The following is a 24,022-nucleotide window of genomic DNA, read 5'->3' as shown; positions in this document are numbered from 1 at the left end:
AGAACTTTGCACCAAATGCTCCAAGAAATACTTAAGCAGAACCGTGTCAGGAGGAGACATTGAGGAGAACGCACTTAAAAGTACCTGGAAACACTTAAACTTGCTCCCAAAGCAGTGATTCAACTCCTGCTTTGAAATGGACAGTATCTGTTTATTGAAACGACTTCCCTCATTCCAGGAAGGCATCCTAATAAGAGTTTTCTCGATGGAATGGAGAGCACACCTCCTTACTTCGGTACATCTGTTAAAAAAATGCAGCAAAAAATAATCATGGATGTTCTTTTCAGGAAAAAACAGCCACCACAAGAAACTGCCTAGTTTTAATCAAGATCCTGTGTCACAAGAGGTGAACTGAGAACGTAGGCACTCAAAACATCAGTACTTTTGAAAATACAGAACATGGGAAACATTTCTGAACAGAGGTGACACTGAACAAGAGGGCTGTGCAAACAGTAACATAACAATACAATAGAAACAGTATCAGCAGCCCTACAGAGAAAGGCTTAGGAGTACTGGTGGACGAAACATTCGACATGAGCCAGCAGTATGCACTTTGCAGCTCAGAAAGCCCATCCAAAAGGATTAGCAGAAAATATTTTGCCAGCATAAATTAATCTATACCCCAAAATGTTTTGCTTATTTAGTTTTGTTTTTGTTGTTATTATAATTTTAAAATCAAGGTTACTGAGAAAGTATAAACTTCTGTGGACAGAAATCAAAATTACTACTTTTAATATAGTGTCAGACGGAAGATTGTACTCACCTGTAGAGTTAGACAAGAAACTCCTGAAGCAGGTAATTTTTCAGGAAAACATTAACCATTCCTTACTCCAGCCACCAATCTTGTTCAGCATACTTTAATTTGAAGATGGTATTCTAACTTCAGGGAGATGGTTATTTTCAACAACAGATGCACAGGTAAATAAATACTCGTTCCATTTATTGCGGAAACAATAAAGATACAATATAGCCTTAACATACTCTCACTGAACTATTTCCATCTGAACTTCACACTGTTTATTGTGGAAATGCTGCAGACAAACACAGATTTAAACACAGTTCCACCATCAGAGAACATGACACTTCAAGGAAGGTCAAAACCAAATGGCTAAAGCTAAAAAGAGGAGGCAGATGCCATTTCCTAGAAATGAAGGAAGGTAGGCTCCACTGGAGCAGTGTTAGTACTGGGCTTTTCTTTTGCATTGGTGGTAAATGAAAAACCCAGAGCCCAGTGATTTTTATTTTTTATTTATTTTTTTACCTAATTGCTCCAATCCAGGAATCTTTGGCACAGGAATTTTCCTTTGCTTTGTGACTACAAGATTACTCAGCCATTTGTTCTTAACTAAGCCACTGTTTTCATACACTTAATTTAATCTTAGTGTGTGGCATTTAATTGCCTGTCGTGCAAAGGATGCTCTTGAGTGTCAAATTCTATGCTGACAGGAGATTAATAGCATCAGGATATTGCACTAGTTCTTTTTATTCTACTTTTATCTGACTAACAAGGCTACCGGAGAACTGATTTTCCTCATTTATTCCCTACAATGGCCTTATTTTATTGCATTTACACTGACAAGCTGACAAATATATCTATGTAAAAGAGGAAATAATTCCACTGCATTGATTTTAACAGACAAAAACGAACCGCCAAATTGAAAGTTATTTTCACGTAAACATGCAGATACTCTATTTCTAGTTCATTCTTGTACACTGCCTAGATTTAAACCAGAGTTGCACTGCTTCTTCTTTGCACAGCTGAATAAAAATAAGGCCTATTTAAAAAAACCTGCACTACAGAGAACAGTAACACGTGGCTTATTCTGTCAGTCACAACTGCGTATTTCACTTCCTCATTGCTTTGTATCAATTGTGAAGCTGTATTCTTGAAACAGGGAATGTTTCTGTTTGAAAACTTGTGCGTAAAATAGAGTAAAATCAAGTGTGCATTTCTTAGACATCAATTAAAACACTGACAAAATAAAAGCTTTATAAAAGATTGTAGAAAACTAGAAATCTTTTAGCTTTTTAAAGAGCGAAAAACTATCAATCTCATCATGGAAATCAAAACACCGCTTTTTTTGTGTACAATTCTTTGCATGCCATTCCTCCTCACAGTGCTACATAATCACTTTGCTTTTTCCTCTCATTTCAGTATCAGCAAACATCTGCCTACACATTAATTCAGAAAATATTAATTAAAAACTGGAAGGAAATGGATCCTAGCACACTGATTTAAAACGCTGTCTCTGATCTTTTATTTGATATCAAGTTCTAGCATGAGTCTATTCTATTTAATCCAAGTAGTTTCTTGTTAGGAAATAGCACACACATAATGTCAAATGATTTTCAGTACAAAAGATACACAGATAAAATATTTTAACTGAAAGGCTCTGAAGGTTCCTAGGCATCAGTAGGGAAGGCACTTTTCTGGTCACATAATTCTAGCACATTGGGATTCAGCACAGCTTTGGTATTTTCAACGTCTCCTTCAGTTTCGATGCAAGTGATAACCACTGACTGCCCAGTCCTGAACTTCTCCACTTGCAAATAATGCAAAGAAAATTGCTCCAAATAGATTAATGGAAGCAGCAATATAGAAAACTGTCTGCCATTCTCCCACAGTGTTCTGTCAAATGGGGGAAAAAAAGAAAAAAAGAAAAGATGCAGTCAATTTACAGCTCCACACTCCAGAAAAAAAGTATTTTTAAAGCAGATGCTGTGGCACATGCCTATTTAAATGCCATGCATCTTGACTTCATAGCAACATAAAAGCATTACAAACATAAAAGAACAAATTATCATTTTAGTCAACTGCAGTTTAACAATACAACTTACATAGTCTAATTCTGATAGGACTATCTGGATCAGTTTATCATCTGAGATGCGCAGCCTTCGTATCTAAAGCCATCTTTGCGTGAAGTGAAGGCTATGCAAACTCACCGAGAACATTACCATAAGGGAAAACGCTACCTTGCTTTCTGGTCAGATCATCCAAGAGCTGAAGTCCTCTAAGCTAAGCAGTAAGTTTTTCTTAATGACTACAATGCTTCTCTTCTAGTACTGTAAGTTTTTTAGACATACGTTAGTTATACCCAAACCAGGTAGCACAGAACTGCATCTGTTCTTTTTAATAAAGAAGAAATGCATATAGATGTCTTAAGGACACTTTTTATTTTTTTTATTTTTAAATTACAGATGTGTACTGTACCAAACCTGTAAATGACAAGAACAAACTACCAGGACAGTACATTAGGATGAGGGGAAAAAAACAAAACCAATCCATCCCCCAAAAACCCCAACCTACCAAAATAATAATAATAAAAATAATAAAAAATCTACACCACTTGTTAAGAGTTTGGAAGAACCTAATTTATGCATTCATGCATTAACTCATATTTTTATTATTTTTAAGGAAATGATTGGAGTGATTACCAATTCCAAAAGTTCAGTTGCATCAATGAACTTACTCTGCACACCTTCTTTTCTTAAATGATTTTAGAATAATTCATATTGTTGATTTAAAAAAAGTAATCAACTTCTCTCTCCCTTTTTCTGCTTCAAATCACCCTTTGTCTGACTAAGCCATCTTGGAGGTCAGATCCAACACTGTCCAATTTAGGTGCAAGAATAACACTGCTTGGAACATCCGGATCATGCAATGTCCATACAAAGGGGTGCATTATAAAAACTGCACATTTGAATCTAGTTTCTGGTTCATCTGATAAATGCTGACCTTACAGCTCAGAACCTCATATGAGACCAATTTTAGAAAACAAGTAAGAGCTTGTCTTACTTTGCTACAATAATACCACAACTGTCTTGTCTGGTTGGTTTTAACCTACTATGAATCCTAACACGTCATACAAATGTACATTTTATTCCAAGAGAATATAAGGGCTGAATCACTAAATTTTAAAGCCCCACACAGGTCTTTGGCTGTATCTTTATTTTTGTGATCAAAGTTAGGAATTAAGCTGTTCACAGCAACAGAACAGTACAACTTGCATGTATATTCCAAATTCTGTTTAATGACTGCAGACTTCAGAAGACAGAATTGACATTCAATGGAGATAAAAATATAGTAACTGAAAAAAAAAGTAAATGGACTTACATTATGAGTAAGGCTCTTGGCAATAACTGGCCCCACCATTCCTGGGATAGTAGCAAAAGAATTTGTGATCCCAAGAAGAATCCCAGCATACCTGTAAGAGAAATTATTATCAAGGCTTATTAACTTATCCTGTTTATCAGTCACGGAAACAATTTTGCCTAATCAGATCGCACAGGCCTCATCTTGATTACACAGACAAATTAAAACACAAATATTCAGGTGGGAATAGCTTACTATTCTAATAACACCTCGTTGGCAATTCATTCCATATGCCATCACTCTCTAGAGGCCAGTTACAGAATTTAAGTTAAATTACTCACGGCTTTGCTTAGAATCCATAATCCAAAACCACATCCCCTTTGCTAAGCCACAACCAAACTGTCTGGAATGGATCCATTGAAAAAGTTAAAAAAGAAACATTGCATGCCTCGAAGTGGAAAGACAACAAGGAGTATGACAGTGCTGTTTGGCAACAGTAAGAGATGGTGCAGGTGTCATTGCCAAAAAGGCAATTATCACTCATCTGGATGGATATTTCCACTACACTAGGGAGTGATACTCCAAAGGAGTTTGCAGAGCTCTGCAGCAGTTCTTCCCTTCAGCTTTCTGTGGGTCAAGGCCAATGGGAAATGGGTCTGCCTCAACCCGTTTTACAGGTTGCCATTCTTGCAGCTCTGTTCCGAGGCTTCCTGCTCCATGCACACGTTGCTTTATCACGCACGCGCATGCATATGCACCAGCGGCCATAAAAACTCGCTGGGAAAAACTGGTAACTTGCTTAATAGCTGAGTCTCAGCACTTCTTCTCTGTGCAATTAGACATCTCACAGAAGTGTTGCAATACCAAAAAATCACGTTTGAAACTGTAGCACAAGCACAGACTTGTGAGAGAGACTCAAAGGAAAGAAGAGCTAGACATTTTATGTCTGAGCTCGACCTTCCAACCGCCAGAGTATAGATCCCTGTGGTTCAGATCTTCAAGGGGGGCTTGCTGGCTGAGGAATCATACGGAATACCAGTATCAGTTGTAGTTACTACTGGCAAATTGGGATATCTCCCAGTTACTGGTTTGGGCTGTTTAACAGAGTGAAATGGTGTCCTCATTGATTTAATAATGACCAAATGACCACATAGCAGAAATATAATTTCATCTCTAGAGAGTGGGACATAGCTTTGACATTCTATTTACCAAAACACGAGAATTCAACCATACATAGTTATAAAAGGTTATGATGTGTACCCAGTCCAATAACATCAGAAAACATGTTTTGTTTTTTTTTTTTTTCCCCCTGACAAGAGTCAATTGTCTCTTTAAAGTCAACAATACATGTGAGTTTAGAGCATGGTAATGTATTTTAGATTGAGCTCCACTGCTGTAATTAGAATGATTCTTATTTCTTACATGAACAAGCATGTAACATGTTTCTCCATTAGAGTGTTTAAGAATTAATATGCCTTTATAAAGCTGATGTGAAAGTATAAAAACTTCCTTCAAAAGCCTTTCCATTTAAAGCCCTCAGGTAGAATCAAATGCATTTTGTCTTCAACATGCTTAAGCACTACAATATTGCTAATACAGACTTTAAACACAATTTAATAGTTTCTGGTCACATAGATCTTTGGCCATTAATTACTGGCTAAATGCCCCTGTTTCTGCCTGCTGTTCCTGACATGGGTTGCATTCTTGATAGCACTTGCTGTTTGATGCAGATAACTGCTATGCCACTCCCTCAGCGCAGCGGAGACTCCCATATGAAATGGGAAAGAAAGAGACACATCTATAGAGCAAGACTAATAGTAAGTTATTGGTCGAATTCTCATGGCATAGTGGGGATAAGCAAATACAAATTGTCTTGAAGAGTGGTTAAGTTGTAAAAAAATTGATTAAAAAATAAAAAAAAGATGTGAGGTGTTCATTATGTGGAATACTATAAGGGCTCATGGTGACAGAGATAATAAAAATTATAAACAGGGCAATGTATTGATGTAGGTTTAGACAACTAGAATAGAAAACATTTTTCCCCACAAGAACAATGCCCCCTTTCCCTCCTCCAGCAACTCAATGCACTGATGGCCTAATAAATGTGTGTTGAAACCAAACACACAGAGCAAATACTGTTTTTCTTCCAGCATCAGTATTTTCATTCATGTTTTTTTCCTGAGAATGTAATCATTATCTCTTTGGTATAATGCAAGTTTTAGTAGCAACAATGGACCCTTTGCTATTCTAGTCAGCTTACTTTTAACCAATGCAAATAGAGACGTTAAGTGCGTTTTGAAATTGCTTTGAATCACTTCTGGTTATTCTAACATGTTTTAAGGAAAAATAAATAAATCAAGAAGGCAAACTCTTAACAGAGGTCTCCTCCATGCTTTCATGCAGAACTTGTTTTGAGATTTTTACAGTTATGCAAAGTTTATCCCTTAAATTGTGAATGTCTGCCATGGCCATTTCAGCCAAGAAAGTTCAGACACCTGCAAAAAGTTAAGTAGGGGGAAAAAGGACTTCTTTTTCCTTTCATCTTAAACTTCCTGGTATTTCTGTATTTGAAGACTTCTTTTTTTCCTATGACCTTTGTTACAAGGAGATGCTCTTTTCCTTCTCTGTCTCCATTTAGACATGTTTTCCTTGAATTAAAGCATGCATGTGTTGAATAGAGATTCACTGATTTCAGTAAAACAGCCTCTACCCTGACTGTGTTCCTCCTGTCCAGTAAAGCTTTCCTGCAAATGCAGACATTCATTGCTATTGCCCACATCAGGTCCAAGTTCCTGAACTATGAGTGAGACACCAGTCTCTCCTAGACTTGTAACCAGTCTGCTCCCTTTGGACTATCTGAGAGGAAAGAAGGGCTGAAAAACCTGCCTGGTTTAAACACAAAAGGAATAAACATGACTGTCAAGGATAGAAAGAACAGAGAGGGAGTCGAGCAATACTGCAGCACTCCACGTGGTGGATCTATGTCTGCTAATATGCACACCATGTCATGATGTTTTCTTGTTGCATTTTTCAACATCTAAATCATCCCAAAAGCTTTCCAGTAGAGTTCTTCGTAAAACTAGTTTATTTTCACAACACTCGTGAGAGATGGATGTCACAATGTGATAGCCATCCTACAGACTGGGACTGAAAACACGGGCCAAGAATGTATGCACCTACTGAATGACTGACTTGAGATCCTCAGGATCCCACTTTAAGAACATTTATGAACATTATGTTCAAAGCACAGCTCCCACTGACTTTGGTTAACACTCAGTACTTCCATTTTTGCAAACTAGACTTCAGAACTTGAAGAGACATACCCAGAAAGCAAGTAATAAATCAGTGAGGCCTCAATTAATGTCACTGGATCCAACATTAGCTTCCCAATTAATATGTTTAAGATTGGGCTCAAGCTGCTGCAGACCCCCATTACATATTACACTTCAGGAACCTGCTCTCCTAAGAATTCTTTAGTTATGAAGAGGGATGGGCGCTTCTTGAAGTTATAGGGTATGAAAACAGTCCTCACAGACACAAGAGCCTGATCCAACTGACTTACCACATGTAAACTCTGACAGAGCAATGAAAAGAATGAATTCCCGAGAGCAGTGTTCAGCTACCTTAAATGTGACCCTTATTTTCTCCTGTAACGCCCTGCCTCAGCCATTACATGCTCTCCAACTACTACAGCTATCAGGTAGAGGGCTTAGGAATGGATGCCAGTCTCCCTCTCTAGCCGCAAAGACTAATTTGCAATGCACAGTGACAAGGATGGAAATCAAAACTGTGCATCCAAGTTCTGCCATTAATGAGTTTACAGAAATGATGTCTCGATGTTAATGCTTGTGTTTCGCGTTTTTAAACACGCAGACATAAAATAAGTAGCTCTTAGCCAATGTTTTACATTTTTAGAAAAGCAACTTCTGCAGCTCTGCACAGGTAAGCGTGAAACAGAAGTTGCATAATGGCCCCATAATCCTCCAGGTGCAGAGCTTTAACTAGACCTTCTACATTCATAATTCTACTTGATATTAAACAAAGCGTAGCACAGGTGCTATTCTTCTTACTTTCTTGTTCAGTTCAGAGTATACGCTGCTTATAGTTAGACACTGGTGTCTTCTATCTTGCTTGCTACCTAATCTAATTTGTCAAGCTTAACTTGAGTCCCACTACTTCATATCCTTCTCTTAAGTCAAATCTTGTTCATCATTGTAGACCTGACCACCATCCTTTCAATCACCAAAGCCTGGATGCCACCTTCAGCTTTGCCCAGATATTAAGGATTTTTTCCTAGGTAACATCTCTACAAAGTATTTTTTCCTCTCCACTCACAGATAAACTCTTTTCATCTTACAGGTTAGTATATAAGCACTCTTTTCTTTGGTCATAAAGTCATTTGACCCTGCTCATATGTTAAGTGCTACTGCAAATAGGTAAATTAACAACAGAGCAAAGTACTTGACTGTTACCAGCGCAAAGAATGCATGCTTATTTAAAGGTTCAAAAGAATCTATGTGTATTCATGCTTCTCAGGAAATTGATGGATCTGTCAGATTCTGAATTTGTAACATGGCAGAAAATACAAACTGTAGTCTAACTTTCTATTTTTAAAAGTCATTTAAGAGTAGTTTGGATTAATCATATGCAAGATTTATCATCTAGTGATAACAGGTCATCTACTCCAAATATAATTTTGATACTAGTATATAGAATATGCTTTTCAAACAAACAAAAAAAAAAAGCCTGAATTACAGAGCTAAGTTATTGTTCATATCATATTCTCTACCAAACTTGCACTTTTTGCAAATAGCGTTTAAAACTGTAAACCTGAGTCATTGTCATTGTTTACATTCCAGGTCTGTACAGCACCATGGCCAATACAATAGCTAAAGCTCCCAGGCACTCCAGGAATACAATAGATGTGGTCATACATTAACAATTACTTCAGCAATACTTACGAAGGTGCTATGTCCAGATGGTTGATGCTGTAACCAGACGTACAGAATCCTCCTAGTGTTGTTGATATGGTCACAAATGCAACAGCCAGCGCGTAGTTGCATCCTATGAATCCAGCTGCTACTAAGAACACTGCAGGTCCAATCATTCCTTCAAAACAAAAATTTTAGAATCAGGGGACTTTTAACCAGAGAGACATTAAGAGGCTCTGAGATATGTATGCATACAACCTCCGACACCACCTAGTGTACAGAATCCAGCACTTCACTATGTGCGTTACAGTAGGCCAGCAAGGAAGAGCAGATGTTTTGCAAACCTGTGGCTGTCTCAGGAAAGGTTGGACAGACTAGAAAAATCCTACTCTAGCTGAAAAGAACAAGCTTCACCTGAAAGCCAATGGTACCACTGAAAGTGACTTCACAAGTTCATTGTATTTATGATTATACAAGTAACAGAAGCTGCACTGAGACCAATAGGTGAACAATGCACTGCAAAGAAGTTATTCCCATTTAAATCTCCAGGTTTCAGGAGCCAACACTGACTTCTGCAGATCTCTTTTTAGTCATTTAAAAGAGATACAGTATTTATGTTGCTTTTTTTTTTCTTGCTCACCCTCAAAAGACAACTGTAAAAACTTCAGAGGCTGCAGGCAGTGTTTCTAAGCAGCGCAGTAAATTTCATCATTGTCCTGCCCACTTGAATACACACCTCAATCTTTAATTCATCTCAGTCTTTACTTATTATTTATTCTAGTCTAACTCCTTTAATTTTGTCAAGCATCTCTTACAATTAATCTTTCTTCTGAAAAACCAAAGAATGCACTCACTGAATATTCCACCTGTCTCTGCCATTCATAATTCCATTGAAGTAAAGTGAAATAAACAGTATTTATAAGCTATTAGCAAAAATGGCTATGTTTGATGTATGAGGCCAGTTTGCTAAAATAACAAGCATCTAAACAGCTTGGTAGCAGCTAGGGACAATACATGTGAACGTATAGACAAAAAGTTGTTCTCATTTGAAATTTAATTACTACTTCAATTCAAGGGACAGTTTACACCTCTTTTGTATTCTCACTTTGGCTCCAGCTGACATTACCTAAACCTTAAAAGGGCAAAGAAACATGATATTTGAAATAATTAAGTACTGACAAAAACAATAAATCATAAGTTCTATGGACCAACAGAAGCCAGGTACAATCTTTTCCAGAAATAATCAGGTCTACAAACTCCATTTCAACCTGTGGTCTAGAAGAGTCTTCAAAAGTTTAATACTTGTTAAAGCTCTTTCCAAGGAATGTTGTCAATGTGTCAATTCTGGAATATACCAGGACAGAAAAAAAGGAAAAAAGATGTTCCTACACAAAGCTGTGGAATGCAAACTCTGCAGATATACTACCTTTTACTATACCGCTATAGTGCTTAGTATATTGCAATACTGAAGTTATATTTCACGAAATTTCATGAAAATTCATCAAGATGAATTCTCTCTTGCCTTCTTAATGACAAATATTAAGTGCAGCAGCACAGCACTTGTTCAACGATTCTCAGCAGGAAACAAAAGTAGTACATTCCCCAATTTCAGAAGTGGGGATTGCAATGCAGAATGAAAAAACACCCTGCTTGTTTTAGTTCTACTTCCAATTAATGAAGTGGACACAATTAATACTGTTGAAGAGTGGCTCCTCTCAAGCCATGCAGAACCCTGCCTCATCTCACAACAAATTGTCACACGTCTCTCCCAAAGCTTTAATTTTTCCCCAGACTGGCCCCATGGTATGTTTGAAGAGACAGTACTCGCACTTACCTATTAGGGTAAAACATTTGCGAACACAAACAGTGGACAACTTCTGTTTTTCCCGTAAATAATCAGCAATTTGCCCAGACAGAATTATACATAACCAGCAGCCAAAATAAGGTAGAGCAGATAAAAAACCATTCTGTTAAGGAGATTAAAAAAGAACAAAACCACAGTTAGAACACTGAAATGACAGTTCAATGTGCTGAAAAATCACTTGTCTTGGAGCAATAACAGAGTTTAAGTCAGGAGCGTCAAGAACATCTTCCACATAACTATTGTTGGTTTTACCACGAGAGAAACCTAGGGACAGAAAAGGCAAAGCATTTTCAAGTTACTGATGCGTAAACTCTTCATTGCATGACTTGAGCCATAACTACCAACAGAGCCAGCTGAAAAACTCAAAGGCTTAAATAAGCAACTGGTCAGGAAAAAGGAAACTATGCAAAAAAGGTGTCTTGTGGTCATTAACCCAATTTTGCAAGTATCCAGAAACACCAGTTTCAAATCAATGAGTTACTAAGGTAAGTGGAAGCTCTAAGTATTGTTCAGGATTTTGAAAGCTGTTGTGGAATCCGTGATCTCAGGGTTCTGTACTGCTACAACTCTGCAATGTTATGTTATCCCACAACTATCTGCTGACATACCTGATGATGGCTGTAATCAGAGAAGATACAGAATTAAGACTTTCATCAGATTCCGTCTGGACATCCTATGATCCCAAAGCAAAGCTATTACTCAGCACTTGACGTTACTTACACCGATGTCACCTGGTAACCTCCATTTCTTTAAACAAGAGCTGTTTAGTGACTTCTGCCCAATTATGCTTGCTTTTTTTCTGATGAGGGTAACACAAGTTCTACTGAGCAGCATCAGTTTTCAGCCTTTCCATGCTATTAAAAGTAACTATTGATAATTGAACTATAATTTGACCTAAACTGAGGTTAAAAAGAGGTATCTGTATAGCCACTGGATAGAAACACTGTAACATTTATACACTAATATAAAATGTGTATTTGGCAAAGAAGAGGTAAAAGCTTCCCTAGGACATTTAATTTCACACAACACTACAAATGCATCTCCATCCGAAATTTACTCTATCTGCATTCAAAGCTGTTGCCTGCTGGGTTCCAATGCTCAGCTTTCAAAAATATCAACTAAAATTCTGAAAAAATAGAAGATAAAAGGTTTGTTCGTTTTGTTATTGTAACTGTGAAGCACTGTCCGAAGACACAGCATTAATTTTTAACTGATCCCTTAATTATAGAATGGAAACTAGTGGACTACGCAGTTGCTACTGCACAACATTTTGCACACTAATGGAATTTACAACTAAATGTGTGGCAAAAAAAGCTAGTTTGACATTATTATGCAATTTTTTTTTTTAAATTCTGTTTTCTTTAATGTGTCACAATAGTCAGCACTAATGGAGTCACTCCAAAAAGAAGAAACATAACCCTTAGACACAGGAAACCACTGCAGAACCTGTTGGCATTTAAGGCAACGGAGTCTTACAACATACATGCATTGAGTAACATATGCCTTTCACAGATGCTTACTCAGGTGTTCCCTAGGGAGCCATAATAAGGAGTCTAAAGAGCAACTTCAGCCATTTTTTCCAGCCATTTTTTGTAGTATGCTTGACTGCGACCTTCTCTTCTAACACAGATTCCTCATCTTTTCCTTACAAGATTGCTGGCATCGCATCCTTCTTGCATGGTGTGCATCTCCATTTTGCTCTAAACCAGTCTCAGGTGTTAAGCCAGGAAAAGACTCTGCTAAGCTTCTTGAAATCTCTAACTGAGGACCTTTTTATCTGAGAAGTACCAGCTTATACTGGAGACACTATCGCTGAAGTTTTTCCATTAAAGAAAGAAGAAAAAGGAGAGTCAACTAACTGCCATATAAACGTTTTCAACCCTTTAATTTTTATCTGATAAATCATTTCATTAAAAAATAAATAAAATCCTTGAAAAGCACTATCTCTGGACTTTAAGTCTACGATTTTGTTTCATCCTATTGTTAAATAAGGTATTGCACCTCTGCTACTCACTGAGGAAATGAAGGAAAATAACAATTTGGAAGTGGAACCAATCAGACTGAAGCGTGTTTTTTTCCTCCTTAAAATACTTAAAATGTCACTTATCCAATGATGCCCTTAGTTTTCAGTTAAAAGAAAATTTTCTCCTTTATGAGTGAGCAAAAAAGAAGTAGATAGTATTTCTGAAGCCATAAAAGACACTATTAAATTTGAGGCAGTCATGCAAGTCATGTAACTGAGAAATATTTTTTACAGTTATTTTTTATGTTTATCATTTTAAATCAGAGTAGTTAGAAATGGGCAATGCATATCTTCAACCAGAAAAAATGAGCTGAAAAGCTATTGTTAAGCTAAATATCAAATAAATCCTGAAATCCAGTTGAAAGGACAATGCACACGACATTGTAGAACTATCTGCTTAATTATGGGGAATTATTTCACCATTTCCCAGCTATTAGTTTACATTCCAAGTGTCTCCATTCTAAATATCATGTCAGATCTCTGTTATTCTGTTTCTTTAAGAATATAGTCACCGTGTTCTGAATTATTTATCTCACCTCCTGTGCATCAAACCGCAGGATCTCCTTCATGTATGTGGGCAAGAGTGTGAGAAGTGTATAGAAAGTCCAGTTATAAGAGAAGTGTGCCACAACGATAGCCCAGAGTGGAAGGGACTCCAGCATAGGTCTCCAGGGAACAGATTTCTGTGTAGAAAGCTAGCAAGCAGGAGGCAGAGGAAAAAAAAAATTGAAAGAATAATCAGGACATCAAGATGAACAGTTACTACAGGTGTTACAATCCTACCCAAATCTAGTGATCATTCATTCGGAAAGGCATGACATGAGTATGTCAATAGAAGAATTCACCAGCAAAACCGAAATTACTGTGTTCAGTTCTCACTAAAGGTATACTAATGTATGTTACTGCTCTGTTGTTTAGTATTGTAAACCAACTATTACACTTTATAATCAGAATAATAAAAAAAAAAAGCTTTCCCTTATTGAGATTTGTTACCTCCTGCTTTCACCCTGAATGATTAAATATTTAAAGTCACTCCTTATGCATTTAGCTAAATCTTTCCTACTCAATCCTAGATATTAGCTTTGATCTCTCAGCCAGCTTCACAGCATAAAAACACGTATCCCCAGTCATAGGAATAAACTCTTATGCACGCTTTAGGAACTGGCTCATTAGCATTTCCAAAACATTTTCTCTGCAAACAGTAATCTCTCTCTTTCTTCCTGTAGAAGATACATGTAGGAAATGTTGTTTTGTGAATTTTAAAGACATGATCCAGATCAATGTTTAGTTTAATGACACGTGATAGACCTGAGCTTTTTACTAAAAAGCACCACAACATCTGTGACAAAAAGCATTACTACAAATGCTTTGTTTAATTACCAATTTTCTCATTTATACAACTGCACTGTATTTTCTTTTTTTGACAAGTTCCGCCTTTATCTCAAATTAAGGACATTTTTCTAGACATCAAGATAGCATTATGCTAGCAACAATAGTTGAGGTTTAGGTTCTTACGTAAGCACACATGACTATACCAAAGTGCTGTACCTGATCTTTTAGAGAAGAAAGTATATATTCCCTTTCAGCATGTGAAATGCTCTTGTGAGTTTCTGGTGTGTCACTAACCAGCCACATCCAGAAGAAGAACCATAAGACGCCAAGTGCACCTATTGTTGGGAAAAGATGGGTGAAGAGGCAGAAATAAAAATAGGAGCAATTACATTGAGTGAATAATGCTCTTGGATGATTTAGTTAGAAAAATAACATTCATTAAAATTACATTAGGGTATTTGGAAAAAAAACCTTTTATCTACTTAAAGACATTAGCTCCTCAAAGGGAACAATACCCGCTTATAAGTAATAAAGATGACTAAGCAGGAAGTTCCCCCCCCCTCCCCCTTTCCTCCCTCCTGGAAGTGCCTCATACAGCAAGAAAGCCACACACGCATCCATATTGTACTTTTTTCAGTCACGTGGAACAGCCATAAATGATACAGCTCACACAGAGGAATTTAATCACAAAAGAACCACTTTGCATACACACACGCATACAGAAAATCACTACCTATAGCTTAATGAATATGCCGATCTTTATTTTCCCTTTTAAGCTAAGGCACCAGAACAGTCATCTGAAAAAACTAGCTTTCCAAAAATTGGTTCAAATTACCTGTATTTTAATTTCACTTAAACATTGTCATTTTGTTTAGTTCTGTTTTGAACATTTTTAATTATACAAAAATTGGAGGTGGTTCTGCTGAGGAAAGTGTAAGCCTTGTCTTTTATTCTGGTTCTCTTTTCCCTGTGCAGAGCATGAAACAGCTTTGAAACGTAAACAAACCTATATAAATCATGCTACACCTATGACATCCTATGAGCAAATATTTTATGTTTGAACTTCTTCTAGAACATAACTCACAGAAAAACATGCTATGCCTTGCATTTGGGGCATTCCTTCAGGGTTCCTGTGACTGCTAGAGAAATTTTCACAGAGTTTCCACTTAAAACAGCAGTAACTTTTCAGACGTTCTTTCACTCACAGTAGAAGTTTGCTCCTGGGATTAAAGTTATTAACTCAATTTCACACTTCAAATAAGAAATTCCAGCTAGTTATTTCCGAGTGGTGGGAGGGCTGAGAACATTTGACTTGTGCCAATTTTTGTCCAACTCTGAGACATCTTTGCTCATTGGAAGCAAAGAAATTTTTTTAGCTTTAAATACCTCTAATTTCCCAGGAAGGGAAAAAAAAAAAAAAGACAGCCCTACATGTCAAACATGTTTTTAAAACTTAAAAGTTTCATATAAGACATACTAAAACAATATACCATAGCTTTCAAAAAGTATATGGATTGTATATATGGAATAATAATTAAAAAAAGAAAAAACTTACCAAATATGTAAAAGACGTAAACCCAGTTCATATAGTAACAAATTAAACCAGACAGTGGCAGAGAGACTACAGTTCCCAGCTGTGCACCTACCAGAAAATAAAAAAATAAATAATCTCTAGACCCTTTAATTTAAGTAGCATTTCACAGCTATTTTATTTTATTTTCTTGTAAGAAACCATGCAGCTAAGATTTGTCACCACCACCAGAGGGTGGTGTTTTCTGAAAGAAATAAAGGCAGAATAAACTGGTTTGGCACCTGCAAGGAAACGGGAGTCACAAGGTCCTACACAGCCAAACTAACAAGCAGAAGGCAATGAGATAGCATTCTTGGCACATTCATCTCCGAAAATGTAGCGGCTGCAATACATTGAAAACAATACAACTTAGTCAACTGACCTTTCAGAGGGAGCTGACCACAGTATAATCAGCGACCCGGGGAGGGGAGGGGGGGAATAATGTTCTGATTTTCTATAACCAATTTGCATTGCCCTTAACTCCCACTAGCTGCACTGAAACAGAAATGCTAGACACAAAAGCCAGAAAGCATCCTTACAGCCAGCAGGTTCTAACTGCACAGACCCTGAATTTGACAGCATGTAGGGTCAGGCAAAGTATAAGGGAAAGATCAGCAGATTCCAGTTCAGATACAAGCCAAAAGCAGGAACGAACTATACTTGAATTGTAATTCACGATATGTTTTGAAAAGGGTGGCAGGTAGCACCCCTATTTTTTACATACTTAGGAGCCTTCAACTGGTGATAAATATCAAACCTTGTCTCTTAATGTTAATTATACAATCGCTTTTCCAAACCTAACCTCAACTCAGAAAACATTAGATTTTATTGATACGCTGGCTACCCAGATTCCTCCTTTATGGAAACAATTTTTATTTGAGGCAGAAAGCTTCAACCACAAAACAACAAAACCACATACTTTATGTTAAATACAAATCAAAATAACTACATGTAACTCGGTCATGTGTTCACTTAGAAAGTCAACAGGATGATGACTTTCTAAGCCACAGACCACTTGACTGCCAACCATGAAAATGTGAGGGAAAGGGAAACACTTTGCTAAGTTTACACAAGGTGCCTTATCCATCCATGCCTGCTGTTCAAGGTCACAGCCTCTTCTCACCTATACTTTAGTACATGGCTTCACAAAGGGTCAATTTAGAAGCTCCTAACTGCTAAAAGCAGTAAGTGTCAATCCCAGCTCTGTACTCTACTTATCTTGTATGCTGGCTCTCAAACACAGACTTCTTTTCAGGCAGATTTAACTCACTAATATGGCAGAAAATAGATATTAAAAAAAAAAAAAAGACCATCTGATGCATTAGGTGGGTTAAAGGGGGTCATGGAAGGGTCTGATGAGTGTCTGAAATAGCACACAGGAAGGAATGAGACACTTGACTAGGAGGGAAGTGTGGAAATAGGAAGAAGAAAGGTCTAAGGCTTCATTCCTGTTGGCACAAGTGAGCTACTAGACTCGCTAGAAACTGCAGTCACTGCTTACATGATATAGCCCTATGACTGTCCACCATGCTCAGGGAATAATGCAGGGTGTGATTGACCAGAGCCATTGTAAAGAAAGCTGGCTATCTCAACACAAAGGGGACTGTGGGGGTAGCCTTTGCTTTAGGCAAACAGCTCTATCAATTGAGTGGATCAACTGATGGTGTAAATGTTTCCCCCTGAGCTCACTAAAATCATGTGAATATCCCCCTTAGTTAGCTAGACCACCATCGGGGGAGTTAATATGTGACACAGCTCAACACAGAGTATAGAAACCGAACAACCACCAAAATAATTTTGAAAAGGGCAACAGGCTCGAGCTGGCTTGAACCCACACATTCCTTCCCAGCAAACAGACACCCAACGTCGTGACGGTAGAGACATCACAGAGACAGATAATGGGAATCACGTTGGTATTGCAATTGAACTGGATATTGCGACTGCTATACTTTGCTGTATTATGTTTTCAGTACATTTTGTCCCACTCTGTAAATCAAAAAATCCCACGTAACATCAAATATATTCAAATAAGTACATTTTGTATTAAACATTACACCCTCCGCACATGGAGTATCTAAAAGAATATTGTCAGAGGGTACTGATCTCTGACAAGCTGCTCTTGCAGCAATACTTGGGACCTCAGATATTTTCTTCCTCAAGTTCCTCCAAAACAATCTTCTTAAAAAAAATAATAATAATCCTGTGATTCTGACCCATTTTATTTCTGCTGTTGTATTTCATTTATTTGCAGTATCTTCTATTTTAATCAACTTCACAATAACTCTTTGTACCACCTGATACCACAGTTTGAAGTTCATACTTCACTGCAGATCAGTACCGTTTCTGGAGGCTAAAAAAGCCATGAAAAAAATGAAGATAATGAATGCAAAGCAAGATTTAATTCAATGTTATGCTTTCCAGATTAAATGCTGATTAAAATTGATAACATAAATCCCTTTGATTTAAGTCAATCCTCCCTGTTACTGCAGTAAAAATGTATAATCCTGTTACCAGCGTGGGAACTTCTCACCTGCATATGAAATGCTGAGGAGCTTGCTGCGTTCCAGTGGAGGAGCCCAAGAAGACCACATCGAATGCATAGCTGGGAAGGTAACACCCTAGAACACAAAATTCCATTCTGCTGAAAAGTAACAATTTTAAAACTTGCTTCAAGTTTGCATGTTTCAAAGGAATATTTCATTAAAAAGCAGTAGTAAAATCCGTTAGCTTCTTGCTTAGCAAGAAACCACTTAAAAATAAGCATGCAAGGTGTGACAGTAAAATGGCAAAATTAATTTCTCCTGCTTTTGAATCTGCATATACTGGAAAGGCTGCAAGAATACAAACGATACTGTTTTGAACTCCTGGGTTCTGACAAATGAGAAAGGTTTGATTTGTAAAGACAGTTGAGACAAAACTAGAATTATCCTTTTTCTTTTTAAAAAAGCTTAGGTTAAAAAATAGGGAAAATTTGTTAATTATTCAAAAAAGTAAAATTAAGCTACCCAAAAGTAAACAATCTGTATACTACTCCAGCATACCAACAGCCACAGGGTCTAATCACTATAATTTATCAATGAGTTATTAGGATATATTTCCAAGTTACATAGAGAAAAAGGATTACCTCTCCCAGTCCTTCCAAGGCTCGGACAGCTATGAGGTAGCCAACTCCCAAATCCGCAGCTAAGGGAGTAAGCAAGGTGAACGCCGAGGTGCCAAAGACACCAAACCCCAACAAGAGCTTCCCTCCGATTTTGCTTGCAAGATATCCGCCTGGAATCTGAGTAATGATATAGCCATAGAAAAAAGAACCAAGGATCCATCCCTGCGTATCTGCATCCCAAGAATACTTTTTTCCCTGAAAAGAGAAAACAAAACCCAAAATGTAGTAAGTTCAAGATTGTAGTTTCTCTGACCATATTTTAAATGAATTTGGTTAATTAGTTAGTCCTTCATGCATCCTTCATTACAAATCTTTCATAGCCTCCTTCGTAGGGTCTCCGTAATGTACACAAGAAATGTGAATCCCACATCTGTATCACAGTGTGGGCATCCTGTCGCACTCTGGAAAATGGCTTTTCATGCAGAAAACTTACAGAGAGAAAAGCAAACAAGGAGATGCAGATGCTTAAATTTAATATAAAGAACAACCAAGGACAGGACACGCAAGGATAGATGGAAGAACAGTACAAGCTTGGCAGAGGAAGATGAGTTTAGCAGAAAAGCAATAAAGCAAAGATGACTGAGATAAGGAAGCAATAAAAGAAGTCAGCAAGAGGCCATAAATGGTTGCCCAAGGAAGTGATTTTAAAATTTGGGAACACTTCCAAAAGTCCTATTTATGAGCACCTAAATGAGCAGCATTTATTTCACAGAAGTGATGAGGGAGAATCTTCTTCCCGTACAGCGCGCAATGGTAATTTGCTCATGATAAATAATAAATGACCTCCAAACAAACAAAACGAAGGCAGGAAGAGGGCAAGAGGGCTCAGTAATAAACCTTGGTTATAAAGTGAGATTATATATGTCCAAATTCACAAAGCCTTTTTTAAAGACAACTTTTCATAGTTAAGAAATGTGATTTTAAGGATTACTGCACAGAAAGCGAGGAGGTGAAGGATATAAAGACAAGAATCGTGATCAGGGAAAGCGATCAAAGAAGCAAGGAGAAAAACACTGCATGTTAGTTAACTTAAAATGAAATTTCACACTCTCAAGGCTGTACAAAAACAAGCAAACGTAGATAGTGATGTGAGCTCTGACGCAGATGTAACAGTAACAGTTGGATCACAGGCATATGAAACAGTGAGTCATAATAATCTATAAGGTCAGACCAGCTAATTTGTAAAGAACAGCACAGAAAGACGTACGTTACAAAAAAAAAAAAAAAAAAAAAGCCTTACCCTGAGCACAGCACTTCTAAATCAGCTAGCCATTTAAAGCTATTATTTTTCAAAAATTGCTTTAAAAGAGCAGCACTGTAAAGGCCATCTGGTAACGAGCCGCCAGTTCTCTTGCCATCTACGCATGACTCATCAATCACAGACTTTATTAAAAACAATTTTACATGCCACGTTTCAGAACGGTATGTTTGAGACCTCACCGTTGTGTTGCGAGGAGTATTTATGGTGGAGGAGTGCTCCGGACACACGTTGGAAGTTGTATTCTTTGCTAAGCTTGTGTTAGGTTCCACCATATCCACCAGAGCAACGCTTAGGTTCACCCGTAATGCGTACAGAAGGAAAAACCCGAAAAAGGCCAGCAGTGCTAGATTGTAGCGAGCTGAGCAGCAGGCAGGGACTGAAAGGAGAATAAATAACAAGTTTTTGTTTTAACACAAGCCATCCAAAAAAAAAAAAAACAAAAACAAGTAACAAGCAGTTTTTACTATAATCTCAGAAATTTATGGGTAAGAAAAAATAACAAAGAAAAGTTACTTATTGCAGTCTTAAGGAGTGTACTCAATATGGGTGGAGACCAGGGCGGAAAAATAATGCACATTTTTCTACTGATGTGTGAAACAAAGATAATTCTGGTTTTGACTACCAGTAGCTGTGCACACAAGTGCAGGGGCTGCAGTGGAAGTGTGGTGTGTGGTCTGTGGAAATGGATGCAGAAGCATTCGAAAGTCCTCTTGAACATAAAGTAATAATTATTCAATCTGAAACTTCATGCTAAAAAATAAAAATAAAAACAAAAGAAATGGAAGCCATCGGGAAGCCTTCTATGTACCTGAAAATGGTTCAGGATGGACCGAAACTCCTAAAGTAGCATTAAAGAACAGCCAGTAAGGCTGTTTTCTAGGACAAGTTTTCCTTCTGTATGTTTGTTTATAAACCAATACGCATTTCTTAATAGCTGCCTAAAGAAAAAAAAAAAACTAGCATAAAAAAGAATGGCAAACACTGTCAAGGCACTGCAGAACTGTAGCAGTTTCCCAGTTGTCCAATTTCTTCTGCTCTTCTTGCAGTCACTACATAATGAGGTTGTCAAAGGAAAATGGGTCTTAGATTCAGCATTAAACCTGTATGGTGGCATTAAACCAACTGTCAGCTGTTTACACCCAAATATCAGACTTCGCACTGTAACAGAGTTATAAATTTCCTCCAACAGTAGTACACTGCAGTGTTTGGCAGAGATCATTGATCAGTGCCAGGAGATTTGGATCAGAGTTGAGATGTGTTTCAGCTGGGAGGCTATACACAAAATACAGATTACAGCTCTGCAGATACTCTTTTCAAACTGGGGATGCCTACAGCTACTAAAGCAGAAATGTCAAACTGTTGAGAAATGACATGAAGAATCCGCTGAATGTACAAATAGTTCCAGGGTGGAGTTTCCCCTCGTGAGGAAGCTGTGGTGATAACAGAAAATTTTATAACTTGGACATCTGAAACTGAGGGAGGATTGGCAATCAGCACCTGCAGATACTACTTCAGTCTGCAGCGATTGCTTCTCTGACTATTCAGCATTTAAATTCTGAATAGAACAAGGAGATCTATGAACAGCAGGATTGACTGGAGCCCAATCTGCAGCTGCAGCATGTCTCGACTGGATTCTCTGATCTGCAGTAAGAAGCAAAAAGCATTCCCTGGGGACAAGATATCTAAAAACTCTCCTCTTCCCAGAAACCTTCTAGAAACCTGTAATGAGCCTATGTGATCCCTTAGTTTTAGGGGCACCAACTGAGCCTTTCTGAGACGGCAGTCTTCATGAAAGTTGTAGAACTTTGCCTTTTTTTTTTTGGAGGTCTCTGTCCCCGATAAACTTATCTGAAGTTCACTAAGGCTGAACAAATTGTTAAAATGACAGTGAGGCAGTATTTGCTATGCTTCTTTAGTAAATGAGTAACAAGAGAGGCTACTATGCAAATACGTAAAACGTCTTCCAGACGTACAGTAATGGCAAGTCTTGCTTTGGCAGCATTTGAAAAAGGCGTACCTGTTTTTTAAATGACATAAAGGAGACTTTGCTGCTCTCATTTGTCTTGGCTTTTATGTCATTTTAAAATGACATATAGCCAAGACTTTATTGCTTGCTTTCAAAACAACAGGCGCCAAGAGCAGGAAGTGCTTACTGCAGAAAAACAAGTCAAGTAGCTTCACTGCCCTTTGCTGTTGTTTGAAAAGCAATTTCCCTTCAATAGAGAATGTATAGTCATTTAAATTAAAGCAATGAATATAATTGCAAGTAAAGCTATTTAACCTTTCCATTGTTGTTCCTATATTTGCTGGGGTTAAACAATAATAATAGAAGACTTGAGATGGCACTTATGATATAACCTTTCCTTGGAAAGCATACGTAACTGCAATGTCCATTATTCTGCCTCTGGAAGGCTTGTACTGGTACACACCTCATCTGGAGAGCAAGCTCCACAAAGGTGATGTGTAAGAACTTAAGACCACTAATGGCTTTTTTTTTTTAATGTCTTCCTACTAAGTGCGTTTGCAGCACCTGAGAATATTAGGTCAAGGTGACAGAAGGTTCAAGAAGATTCCAGACTTTTTTCGGTTACACACCTCTTTAGGACACCACCACATTCACTGGCAAAGAGACACTGCTGTCCCCCCTAAAGCTTAAGGCACCTAACCATGATGCTGAAGATCTTACCTTGACCGGTAGCCACGGGTGCTACATCTAGAGATAATTCTGACTTCAGGACCATGTTTAAAAGATATGACTGAATGAGAGCCTTAAACTGCAACTAAAGGAAACAGGTCTGCGCCGCGAGCTGCACGGCAGTTAAAGGAAGTTGCTCAGTGCTGTGTTTCTCCCTGTGGGTGAGGTGCACTACCTCAGCTGCAGCGCGACACATTGTGCAAGGCTGGCAGCGCATTGCTCTACAATCTGACCCTGGAGCTTTTATGTCGTTTTGTCACCAGCTGCAGTCACCTGTTCGGTAAGGGATCTGTTCGGTAAGCAGGTTATTTTGTGTGACGCGCTGCAGGACCTCACAGCCTCGCTGTCACCTTCACGCTTTCTCCTAGGACACGAATCGTAAAAACACCCCGCACGCCTCGGCTCCGCCGCCGAGCCCCGACCCCCAACCACCCCGTAACCATCCCCAGCCTTTCCTCCGCACCCCTTCCTCTCCCCACCCGCCGAACCAGCCACCCCAAGCCCTGCCCGGCTCCATGGCGACACGACGCCGGGGAGGCGCCGCGGCCCGGCCCGCCCCCTGCCGGGCCCCGCAGCCCGGGCTGGGCTCAGCCGCCGCCGCCGCCCGCTCCCCTCACCCGCTCCGTCGAGCCGGGGCTCCTTCAGCAGCGGCGTGCGGTCCTCCCCCTCGTCGGGCTCCATCGCGCCGCCCTGCAGCGCGCCCAGCGCCAGGCCGCCGGCCGCCACCGCGGAGTGGCCGGGAGCAGCGGCCGGGAGCCCCGCAGCCGCTCCGGAGCCGCCCCGCAGCCGGTCCCGCTCCGCTCCGCCCCGCCCCGCTCCGCCCCTCCGGGCGCCGGCCCTCAGCGGCCATCTTGGGTGAGGGCAGCGCCGGCCGCCCCTCCTTCCCTGCCGCCCTCGGGGCTGGCCGAGGAGGTCGCTGCGGAGCCCCCCTTGGGGAAAACGGGGCGCTGAGGCGGAGAGTTGTGCCCGCCTGCAGCACCCGGACGGGTGCGGGCCCTGGAAATCGGTTCTAAACTAGGGCAGGCCCGAGGTTGGGGCTGGTTTCTCCGTAACCGCAAAGCGCTCCTCCGCCTGAAGGGCATTAAAATAA

At 39.0% G+C, this 24,022-nt stretch overlaps 1 protein-coding gene across 3 annotated transcripts; it reads right to left on the bottom strand.

Moving 5' to 3' along the window:
- Window positions 1–919: 919 nt before the first annotated feature.
- Window positions 920–23,747, bottom strand: SLC17A5 (solute carrier family 17 member 5). 3 transcript variants are annotated; one of them, XM_080585448.1, is made up of 12 exons: window positions 23,550–23,694; window positions 23,206–23,296; window positions 20,417–20,613; window positions 18,938–19,171; window positions 18,344–18,431; window positions 15,799–15,885; window positions 14,460–14,578; window positions 13,448–13,606; window positions 10,859–10,991; window positions 9,055–9,202; window positions 4,115–4,205; window positions 920–2,629 (listed from the first exon to the last, which is right to left on the bottom strand). In XM_080585448.1, exons 3-12 carry the CDS (start codon window positions 20,507–20,509, stop codon window positions 2,492–2,494), a joined length of 1,290 nt encoding a protein of 429 aa, XP_080441574.1. In that variant the 5' UTR covers window positions 20,510–20,613; window positions 23,206–23,296; window positions 23,550–23,694; the 3' UTR covers window positions 920–2,491. The 3 variants fall into 3 exon arrangements, with proteins under 3 accessions (XP_080441574.1, XP_080441572.1, XP_080441573.1); XM_080585446.1 differs by lacking the exon at window positions 23,206–23,296 and having other exon boundaries at window positions 23,550–23,747; XM_080585447.1 differs by lacking the exons at window positions 23,206–23,296; window positions 23,550–23,694 and adding an exon at window positions 22,924–23,068.
- Between the last annotated feature and the right edge of the window lie 275 nt (window positions 23,748–24,022).

The sequence above is a fragment of the Anser brachyrhynchus genome (genome assembly GCF_964034855.1).
Source record: "Anser brachyrhynchus genome assembly, chromosome: 3".
NCBI classification, from domain to species: domain Eukaryota; kingdom Metazoa; phylum Chordata; class Aves; order Anseriformes; family Anatidae; genus Anser; species Anser brachyrhynchus.
The sequence above is the reverse complement of the archived record's forward strand: the minus strand, read 5'-3'. Positions and strand labels throughout refer to the sequence as shown.